We start from the raw sequence: 11,906 nt of genomic DNA, 5'->3' as shown, positions 1-11,906 counted from the left end.
CCTGCTTAGGTCTGAGTTATTACCAGTGATGATAACTGATTTTCACATGGCTTTCAACTAAACCACTGAGGTATATTTCCAGTTTGAGGCTGCTTTGCTACCAGTCACGCTGAAGAAAAAAAAAAAAAAAAAAAAAAAACAACAAACCAAACAAACTACAATCCCAAATTCTACTACAGCAGTTCTCCTTTCAAATCCTGACCAAGCTGCCAGGAAGGCTGGCACAGCGATCTTGTTACTGTGTCAAAATCAAGGGTTGCAATTCAAGAAAATACTGGCACTTATTGAGATGACATAGAATGTTTTCCACCTCTCTCAGGCTCTGGCTGCTGCCGTCAGCACCTCCCTGACTACTGCCTGCACCGCTACTCGCCACAAGAGATGAGGCTCAGGAGAAGGCAGCTGCCTGCAGAGACAAAGCAATTCAGTGCTCCACAATAAGAGGTGCAACACTGTAGTGCATCATCTTGAAACATCTTCTTGCTCCCTGCTCGAGCTATGCGCAGAGGAATAATCCTGTTACCAGTGGAATCAAGTTAGCCATCAACAGCCAGAGGGTTACGACTAGGCTAGACGAGGAAGAGCACAAATCTGAAACAAAGAACAAAACAGCACAAAGTTTCTATGTTGTATTTAAAGCGAGGATAAAATAACCAGAGAGCAAAAATGTATCTGTTGTCTTTGCACGTATTGGCACTGATTTATTTGTAGCTTTCAAGGCTAGCAATCCAGAGCGACCAAATAACATTACTATCCCTCTTATAGGTGACCAGTTTATTTTTTCCTTAATTTTTCCTTTTTCCTTAAATAACGCAATCGAAACAATACATCCAACAATTAAAGAATTGATTAAAGGCGTAAAAATAAGCCACAAATGAGAAATACCGTAAAGAATGTTCTCCTTTACTGGTCAACATTTGAGAGAATCTACTCTTGATAAAACATTAACTGGTCGTCGGTGAATTAAGCTTTCTTCTTCCTTCAGAAAGCAAAGTAACACCTGCCATTTGTGCTCTGGACTACTGCATTAGTACTGTCAACAGGAAAATATATGAGTACTCCTTTTGCACTAAGGTGATGATTTTGAAGGTCATGTTATGTTCCCCAGAACAGAGATCTGGTTTTCTAAAGCTAGGTTTCTGGGATGATTACCAGAAGGAGACACGATAAATTATTTATGTTTTAGATGTATTTCTTCTGTATTAGCCACTAGAAGCAAAAGTATGACTGCCCAGCACCTTACCACCTTGCTTTAACATCTTAGATCCTGGAATAGCAAGACCATGGCTCTCTTCCCATTCATTAATGTGAATCATCAGCGCTTTCAGATGTTTTAGATCAAGCCTCACTTCAGCACACCGTAAGACACCTTACCAATTGCTGCAGCTCTCGATAAATTCAAAGCTGGAGGATCCTGCTCCGGGGGACAGGAGTCACAGAAATCCCAGCAGGAAGGGCAGATCAGATTGCCAACATGCACCCAGCCGTTCATCTGAATGCTCACAGTTAACACCTGACCTGAGCGGCTGCACAAGTATGCAGTGTCCTTCACCCAAACATGCAGCCCTTGTGGAGAACAAGAAACCTTAAAATAAAGGAATAAAAGTGAAGTCTGTATTATGATTTACTAGAAATACATTTTTCCATGTGGGATCTCTTTCAACAGGGAAATAAGATGCTCAGTAAGCAGTCTGTATACAGCATAGATTACCTGCAAGTATTTTAATGCACTCCCAGCAACTGCCTAAAAAAATGCACTGACTGCACTCTTTCATGCAATTACACAGATAACCAATCGAGACTGAGCAAAATTCTGAGCTTCTGCTAAAAACTGCATTTTAGAGTCGTGCTGTCATTGAAAGAGACACCTCCAGTTGAGACACTCGCTGAGTGGTAGGAGGATAACGAGAAGTGTCATGTGCACAGTGCTTCCTGCCACAGACAAATCAAAGTGATTTAACTCATGTCAAACAGACGATTTCAGCATAAGTATTCTCACTTAGCTGAGGAAAAAGCATCACAGAGATAAGACAAATGAAGCCCTTAGCAAGACTGGAGGTAACACACGGTCTGCCCAGTGGCCACACGCTTGACTTGATGTGCCATCTAAACTACAGACTTATGGTTGAAAAATACTTCTTCTCAATGCATGCCCTATCTGGTTATTTACAGGAAGAGAGGATTCTGAACCTTGTCCAGGTGCCCCAACCCACACTGCATGTCAGACTTTTCTCCTTGATTTCCAAACAAACGAAAAACCAACAAAGCAAGAAACAAAGCCACGCAACATACACACTTACTTGGTAACATCCGCTACCCCAGTCAGGGTAACTGAGCTTCCTCCTGCACTGTTCCATGACAAAAGCTGATTTCTGAATCAGACATACAGAGTTCGGTCCATATTCTTCTGCACCATAGTTTTTGGTAGGATCTGAAGTGGAGAGAATATATTGAACTGCAATTTAGTACGTGAAAAGGAAACCCACGTCAAATAAGCCTGCCATAATTAATGTCACTACAGTTAATTCCCAGTTTCCTTCTAGGATCTTCTAGACCATTAACCATTACTCAATCTGCGAATCATATTGTCTTGAGGATGCAGTGCAAAGAAAACAAAGGCATTTTCCATAGAAGCACATGAATATGTTTGCCCCAGAGAGAGCCAGTTGTAACTGCTGGCTTGAGGAGGAGGAGTGGTATTCATTTTGTTTTGAGAGAACTGCAGAGACGAGTAACAAATATCCTACAGGATTCTGTAGCTCTGCAATATTCCAAGTTAGGGACTACTCTGGGAGACAGACCCACGCTCTGCCAGCCTCCCTGCTTTGACAAAAGACTACAAAGGTGGAAAGCATGGTTTTTTTCAGAGACTCAAAAACAATCAATCAACCCTCCACCCACAACCTCTGTCTTACATTTGGATCATTTGGGGATCATCTCTTTCAACCCTTATGCAATTTCTGTATTTCATGTATACTTGGGAAGAAAACACCAAGTAACCAAGTGCAATGCTTCTCACTCCAGCACACAGGGCAGTGTGACACTAATTTCACATCCAATGACTTTGGATTACAGCAAGACCTTCCCAGATAAACATACAGTCTCTTAAGCACCACATTAAAGCCCTGAAACGAACCTGGTTGGTTTTCAATTATTCTGCAATCTGAGCTGCGTTGAAATTCACCACTTAAATGCCAACTGAATTCTTGACTGAAGGGACAATAGTCAGCAATTTCTACTGAGCCACCATAGTAAGGCAAATCTTCTGCTGGTACTCCACTGAGATTGTCAAAATACTGCCAAACAAAAGAGGTAGCTAAGCAGTTTGCACAAAGACAAGCCTACAGCTGGGTTGCTTGTTTGTTTTTAAATAGGACAAATCACTACAGCTGTAAGAACATCAATTACTTCTCAGGAATGCTATTAACAGACACTTATAATACCCCTGAGCCAGATGAGCCCAAAGTACTTAAGAATACATAAACAACACACTGGGATTCACATGTCCCTGCACTGCCCCCTGTCCCTTTTTGCAATTATAGCTGGGATGAAACAACAAATTCCATAGTATGCAGCAACATAAGGCAGCAGATGAGGTGAAGAAAAGCTTCTGTTACACACTAACATTATCATCTGAGATTTGCTTAAACAGATGAGCAACATCCTTACCATCTTCTTAAGGTCACAAGGCTTTATTTCAGGCCTTCATACTTATAAGAAACTGAGCAGACATTTTTCACAATATCTACTCTCACCTACCAGTTCAGAGAAAAAAACAAAAAACAAAACCATGCACCTGACTGCATAACACAGTAATGCAAATGTTTAGTTATTTGATAAAGTAAGATCCACAATACCTGATATTCCTGAGGTAAGTGCTTTGGAAACTTCTGTAAGTTGCACACTGCTACTGCTCTTTGGTCCTGTCTGCAGGTTAACTGCAAAGGGTTACCCCTCAAAGTGTCACAGTATGGACTGATGAGTTGCCTCCTCAAAGAAAAATAATTATAATAACCCAATCAGATTAACTGCTTCCTGTAGTATAACTACTGTCTGTTATATATACTATATATACTGTTATATATACTGTCTGTAATATAACTACTGTCAGCTGTCTGTTCCTGCTCTCCTTCACACCTGTTCAGCCACAAAGAAGCAGGGGTAAATTGTCTGTTATGAGCTGGCAATACTATTTGTCTGGTTATTAACTTCCTAATTTCAAGAACATCAAGACTGCCAAAGTCACAATGCACTCAGTTTCAATGACAGAGCTCTGTAAACCTTGAAGTAAAATGTTTACAAACCAAACAAGGCCACCAGGGAGCAAATTTATAAGTACTGTAACAAACCAACAAAGAAGGCTTTGCTTTGTCATGGGTAACACACATTTTTGGTGCTTTAAGTAAATTGCAGCATTGCAAAACACTGCTAGCTGCATTTGCAGTTTAAGATGACAAAGCTACAAGAGTTGTATAAGTCCCTCTCCAAAGCACAGTTCTCTTACAGTAAGAGTAAACACATTCCACATTCTAATATGTCTGGCTCTGTATTTGTTGGGTAAAGTACTACTGGTCTTAATACATTTCACGTGCTCTTTCTTGAGTGCATTCTGAAGATACTTCAAAGAACATTCCTTGCATACTACTTCTTGCTGAGTTTCATTTGAAGAAGGCAAATGTAAACGAGCATCTGCTTACTACTACTCTTTTTTTTTTTTTTCTTTGAAAGACTTACTTCTGTTTCTTTTGATCAATCCAGAACTTACAGCTCTTCATTACGAAGTCACAGCCTTTATTACGGCCCCAATCTAATTTCTCTGCCATGCTGTAATTTGCTCTATACCACCTGCAAAGGTATTTTGAAATGAAAATACAGTTATTTGAAAACTAGCATCAAGTAAAGCAAACAACAAACACACTTGAAGAAAAAAGATAATCCATTATCATTCATATTAACACTCACCCTGTGTCTTCCATTAATGCTAAGGTGATCCTGGAAAACACTCGGTTCTGCGTATGGGATCCAGTCATAGCTTCATTCTGAAAGTCACCAGATACTATTAGTAAGCTCTTGAAAAATCATTAATTAAGAAAATGGCTTACTATGAGAAAGCATTTTATGTTACAGCCACTCAGTGAGGGTCATTGGAAGTTCCAGTCCCTTATTATAGACAATCCAGCTCTCTAGATTATCCTCATTCAGCTGCTTTTGGTCTCAAAAATGTTTTTTCAAGTTTACTTACATGAAAAGGTCTGTCCTAAAGCATTTACAATATTGTTCACCAACAATGATTAGATGGTACATCTTTGCCCAAAATAACACATAACTCAGCGTTACGAATAAAAACAAGCTTGGGTGTCAGAAGGGAAGTGTTTCCTTGGTCAGCAAGGTTCTGGAGTAAAGATGGGAAAAGCTTCCCCTAATGAGACATGCAGGTAAAGACAAAATCCAGACAGTGACAGACTGAATGATCAGAGATAATGAATTGGATGACACAATTGAATTGAGTCAAAGGAATAGGTCCTTTCCCCTAAAAATGAGGCCTTCTCAAAAGGGCAAGCAGCAGATAAACGGGACATTTCATTTTTCAGTAGTTATTTCAAACCCATATTCTGAGATTTAGCAATGACATAAAAATAGATTCATCTAAAAATTGGATGCTTGTTTCTAGTTAAGCAGTTTTAGCTATATTTCAGTGAGCTTTGACACATCCATGTTGTTGAGGCTCCAGTATCACTATAAAACCAAAAATAAAAGAAGGGGGAGCAGGCTTTTCTATTCCTAATATTAGCACCAACCTCCAACAACCTCTTCTCCCAGTGATTGAGCTCAGTGCCCATGCCACCCTGATTTTCAAGCTCCATTCCCTCTAAGATTGGACAATCGAAATGTTTCCGAGCTTCTTCCTAGAAAGAAAACATTTCAACACAACTCTCAAAATACAGAGAAGCAGTCATATACATTCATCACCTTCTAGAATAAGCTTAAGAAACTCTTTCAGCATTTTCCTTTCAACTATCTTGTTTCCCTTCTCATATAAAATACTTCTCTTACTGAGATGCTTACTAAGCCAACTGGCACCCCAACACCAAGCCTAGCAATCTGCCTACTTATCTTCCAGAAGCAACAAGCCATTAAAGCCTGGAAGAATAAAACAGCAGAATTAAGTGAAAATACTGCGTGAATGCGAAAGACTAAGTTAAAAAAAATAATGTTGTTATTTTTAGCACCACCACCACAACCTGTTTCTGAGGAACACCGTGGGGAGGGGGTGCAAATGAAGTTTTCTGTTAAGAAGCACTGTACGTCAACTAGTTTTGTGTGAAGAAGCGTGTTTTCCAGAAGGTCTGGAGACTTTGAAAGGCATCACAAAGCCAAAGCCTGGCCTTTGCCAATGTGACAGCACCCATGGGCACTGCTATGCTCTGAGCAGTTTGGCCAGCATGGCCAGTTTCCAGAAAACAGACTTTCGCCCTATACACTGTGTTACATTTGAAACAAAGTGCATTTTTGGCATGACATATGGTGGTATTCATATGGTAATGAATAACATTACAAAAGTAGAAAATATTCATGACACTGAAATGTGAGAGTAACCTTCACATGCAAAGTGTAACTTAACACTTACAACAACACGAGGTGTTATCAGAAGATGAACAGCATGGCGCAGCATTTTGCCACCACGAACATCCCATAACCTCACTGCTTTCTGAACAACCTTATCACTCCACTGATACAAACCTAGGCTGTAAGAAGAGTTTGTTAGTTACAGATCTTTCCCGTAAATACATGCAACTATTCAAAGTTCCATTTCCATTAAAAAAACAGAATGAAGAATAATCTCTATTTCTCATTCTTTATGAAGTTTACATTGACTTTGCACTGCTTCTCCTCTGTAAGGTACACATTTATTACATGCACTACCAACAAAGATGACTCACTACTAATACTGCTTATACCTTTAGACTCAAGACACATTTTCTGCAGTTATCAAAAACGTACTGCAAATTGTTTATTCAACAACAACATCATCACACATTAGCCTACAAGCACTGTCATTTCTGCTGAACTACAGACAAGGAAAAATACATGCCTTAAAAAAGAGTTACTGTATTCAATGCACCAACACTGAACAGACTACAAGAAATGCAAGACCCAATCCAGTAAAGTGTTCAGAAAACATGGGTAGTTCTAATGTTTAGCTACAAGCCTTCTGATAAATAAAATCCTGCCTCGTTATCACCCCTATGCATTACAAGGTAAGTGTTTAATGACAATGTAAAGGAAGACTAATATGATTTTTTTTTAAGCACGAACATAATAAACACTAAACATAATTAATAAATAAAAAGGTATTAAGATGGCTTTTCAGCAGGCTGACAGCAAGAATGTATCAGACAACCTGAAGACATACTTCAGTGTACTGAGAGGTCCAAAACCAATCAATACCTTTCATTAAAAGGAGGGAGTCCATCTGCATATCTTGCTGTCAAAGGTTTTCCATCATCATCACGATAAAATGCAAACAGTCCAGCAGAGAAACCCTGCAAGTAAAGCAAGTAAGAACCTTTGGTAAGACATTCACACAACAAGTCCAGTGCCATGGAAGTGTTCACATTTGCAGCAGGCACACTTAAACTGCTGCACCTCAAAGCAATTAATGCATGAGTTGAAACAGGCAAAGTCAGAGCTTTACCCTCACCAGACATCCTTCTCTTCCAAGAAGGCAGCAGCACAAGTTTGAGCGAAATGCATTTTATAATGTCAAACCTTACCAGTGCATGGATAATCTCGTGTTTCACTGTAGATAACATGCCAACAAATTCCTGAGGTTGTGTTGAGATCATGTTTGGACACAAGTTAGCATACCCTGCTATTGGCCTGCAAGACAGTTTTATAATTGTTTTCAGTAAAATAGCAGCAAATTCATTTACCACAACAGAAGTAGGATCACAAGATAAAGTTCAGGCAGTAACAGTGGAGGATTACTTTTGATTTAAATACCTCAGCTTTGCAAGTTGAGTTTTATTCTGTCATTGCCGGTTTTACATGGATATAACATTAGTCTTTATTTCAATGACTTCTACTTTGTTATCCTATACATAACTGTATAATCAATGGATATCAAGATGTTACAATCACAAAATAAACAAGAAAGTTAGGCGAAGTGGACAACGACAACAAGAGAGAATAAATGGAAGGCTTACCCTTATGCTGGGCTCACCACAAAACACCAGAAGGAGGGATCTCCAGAAGAGATCCTTCCCCACTGGTAGCCAGCTCTTAAATAGGTCTAGGAGGGGTGCAGCCTGGCTCCACCCCTTCCGGCAGCACAGGTGAATTGCCTTCACCTGTGCTCCTCTGGCTGACTCATGGCTCACCTCAGGTGATCAATCAGAGGTTCAGGCCGTAACTCAGCAGTTTCCATACAATAACATAAGTAGACAAACTCCATAGATAAGCTCCCAAGTTTAATTTTTAAAGAAGTTTGTAGCAGAGAGAACACTTGCCTGTCCATTTCAGCTTCCAGTTGGCAGTAGGCTGCATATGCAATGATGTTTTCGTGGCCACACCTTTCAGTGGTGAGAGCACTGACGTAAAGGACAAAGTCAGCATCTCGAACCCCTTCTTGGTCAGGTACGTCGGAGAGCTGCTCATTCTGATTGTACACCCTGCATTGCTTTGACAATGTTCAGATGGAACCATTAAAATATATCTGCTATGACAGAAATTTTGTATTAACAAACTACAGCTAGCTTGAGGCCAAGAATAAGCCCCATCCTAGGACAGGTGAAGATGAGAAAACTCCCTGCAACAATGCTAAATAAAACCAGAGCCAGGGAATGACTTACAAATGACTAGCTCTCATGATTGAGAAGAGGGGCTTGCCAAGCCAGATGTCCCCAAAGTAGCACACTTTGTTTCCCATAACAATTAGAAAGTTCTGGCTCACAAACAGCATACATAAGCAGCCATTGCTGTACAGTCACTCATACTTAGCATCGCCTGTGCATGGTCACATACACACAGCAAGCAATATTAATGTTTTCAGTAGTTTCCACAACCAACAGTACTTAAAAAGCTAAGAAGCACCGAGGTAGCTCAGAGTACCTGGAGGTGTTTTTCTGGAACAATAACTGGCCCACATCGTGTGTGGTTGGCACAGGCCCCTCGGCAGTACCTGTGAGGGTCAGCTTTCCTCCTCAAATACTGGTTCATTGCACACTGCCTTCAATCAAACATCAAAGACAGACAGCACCATTTTAGAGTTTAAAAGGAAGCATAGCATAATCTTACAGCATCCAATGGCACTACAATACAAATATTTAACAAGGCAGTATTGTAAACTTTCAAGCTGAAAAACATTAGTTATGCTATCCGGAAGGTACAATGCCTCCAGTTGTTAATGGAATATTCTACAGGTTCAAGGAAAGATTAGGAATAGGTACATAAATGGGGTAGACTAAAAAGGAAACAAGCAGCACGTATGCTCTTTATCATCTCCAAATACAGGTGCTGATCACAGAAGGTTTGTACATTTTCCTCAGGTAGCATCACCCACCACCACTGAACCTCAGGGACCACTGGTCTGAGCCAGGGCATTTCTTGTGCTGTTACTATATTCTTTTTTTAAAGTCTATACTTAATATTAAATACTAATGACAGTACTAGACTTTCAACAAAAGTTCACATACCTGCTTAGCAAGATAGTACCTGTGGATTTGCGCACTTGAAAAGTCTTCTCCAAGTAAGAGATAGCTTGTGGGAAAAGTTTGTTCTAAATAGAACAAAACCAGAAGTCACCCAGTAGCAGTGCAGACAGAACTTGCAAGCTTTAACAACCAAGGTACATGAAATGTGCTAGGTGCTGTGGCTTAGAACAGCAGAGATGCAGACTTCCTAATGTCTTCCTATGCAGTTCAGGGGTTATAAAATCACAGAATTGTTTAAGTTGAAAGGGACATTTAAAGGTCACCTGGTCCAACCCCCTGCAGTGACAGGAACACCTACAGCTCCATCAGGTGCTCTGAGTTCAGCCTGACCTTGAATGCCTCCGAGGCATGGGAGATCCACCACTTCTTGAGGCAGCCCATTTCAGTGCTTCACTACTCTTACTGCAAAAAAAGTTATCCTTATACTCAGTCTCAATCTCTTCTCTTTTAGTTTGAAACCATTTCCCTTTCCCTATCACAACAGACCTGCTGAGAACCCTGTCCTCTTCTTTCTTACAGCCCTCCATTAGACACTGAAAGGTCGCTCTCAGGGCTCCCCGCAGCCTTCTCTTCTCCAGTGTGCGTTGTTTATCACAGAATCACAGAATGGCCAGGGTTGGAAGGGACCTCAAGGATCATGAGTCTCCAACCCCTCTACCACATGCAGGGCCACCAAACTCCCCATTACATGCTAGTTTATAGAAAGGAAAGAGGGGAAAAAAAAAAAAAAAAAAAAAAAAGAAATGTCACATACCTTTATAAGGTGTCTTTTCTCCGGCAGCAAACTATATATAAAAAAAGAAAAAAGTTATTTTTTTCGCTAATAGGATTTCTGCTCGCAGATACGCGGACAAACCGCAGCACAACGCCATACTCACCCCTCAACGCTCCTGTCGTATATAATCTTAATCCTCAAACGCTGATCCACGCTTCTCTTCAGGACGTGGCTTTCCCTCAGAGGAACCCGATAGACCACCTGCCCGGAGAGGAGCACAGTGCTGCGGCCCCGCTCCCTCCGAGCCGAGCCCGAACAACCGACCCCTCGCACCGACCTCCCCGCCTCGCATCGACCTCCCCGCCCCGCACCGCCCGAGGAGCCCCGCGGCCGCACCTCCCCGCGGCCGGGAACGCGGTGCTGACAGGACGAAGAAGAGAAGGAGGGGGAAAGGCCGGCGGCGCGGCCGCAGCACAGCAGCAGGGCGGCGGTGAGCACGGCGAGCAGCGGCCGAGGAGCAGCACCGCGGCATCCGCCGCCCGGCTCGGCGGCCATCTTGGGCTGCCCATCTACCGCGTCGCCATGGAGGTGCTGCCAGCCAATGAGCGGGCGGAGATAACGGACGGGGGCGGGGCGGAGGCGGCCGACGATCCTGATTGGGTGAGGCTCTTCCAATGGGGAGAGGGAGGGAGGGAAGGGCAAGGCGGCGGCGAGCTGTGCGGGGTAATGCAATGTAATGCAGTGCAATGAACGATAGCGCGGTAAGGGGAAGGCCGGTGTGGGAAGCGCAGTGCAGCGCGGAGCAACGCAGGGCTTATCTAAGCAGCGTTGTGCAGAGAAACGCAACGTGTTAGCAACGCAGCACTGAGCAGCGCACTGTGCTGGGCAGCACTGCAGAGCAATGCAGCGCCGTGCAGTTCTGCATGCTGCAGTGCAGGGCTGTGTACCCCAGCTGGGTGCAACGTGGCATAACGCAGCACTGTAAGATGTAATGCAATCCAAACGGGTCCACGCAGTCCTGCGGCTGCAGGAGGTTCAGTGCACTGGGTTTGCTGCAGCCAGCTGGTTGAAGCTCACAGTGCAGTGATGCATCTCCCAGGCCCCCTTCTGTCCCCAGGAGGTACCCAATGTCAATTAAGGCTTTCCAGCTTCTTTCTGTTACAGCATCGCTGTAGCATAAGTGCACTCTGATGTAAAGCAACACTTCTAATTGAAGTGCACCCCTCTGTGTAAACAATGACTCAGCAATACCACCTAATTTACTTGTAACTACTTTTAATAAAATGAAACACACACAGGGCTTTTAATTGACAGTTGCAAGGTGATCACTCTAAGTGCATAACCTGCATATGTTCAAGGGTACATATACCATTATTTTTATTTGCTTTACAGAACATGAAGTGTTTTGGAATGGTTTACCTACAATATGTATCTATGTGTCCCTAGAATGTGTGCCCATACTGATTGAAAGTGTCCCT

General features: G+C 42.2%; 1 protein-coding gene across 1 annotated transcript; it reads right to left on the bottom strand.

Annotated features, from left to right (window-relative positions):
* Positions 1-496: 496 nt before the first annotated feature.
* Positions 497-10,983, bottom strand: LMLN (leishmanolysin like peptidase; the record flags this gene model as incomplete). Its single annotated transcript, XM_079538827.1, has 17 exons — positions 497-591; positions 1,375-1,585; positions 2,301-2,431; positions 3,137-3,296; positions 3,858-3,990; positions 4,735-4,845; positions 4,963-5,039; positions 5,799-5,906; positions 6,629-6,746; positions 7,450-7,544; positions 7,776-7,881; positions 8,511-8,680; positions 9,112-9,225; positions 9,692-9,778; positions 10,468-10,498; positions 10,592-10,689; positions 10,825-10,983. The coding sequence occupies 17 exons, from the start codon at positions 10,981-10,983 to the stop codon at positions 497-499; spliced, it is 2,004 nt and encodes a 667-aa protein (XP_079394953.1).
* Between the last annotated feature and the right edge of the window lie 923 nt (positions 10,984-11,906).

This window comes from Tetrao urogallus (assembly GCF_951394365.1).
Source record: "Tetrao urogallus genome assembly, chromosome: 8".
Classification (NCBI taxonomy): Eukaryota; Metazoa; Chordata; class Aves; order Galliformes; family Phasianidae; genus Tetrao; species Tetrao urogallus.
Note: the sequence above shows the minus strand (reverse complement) of the source record. Positions and strands in the feature narration are given on the sequence as shown.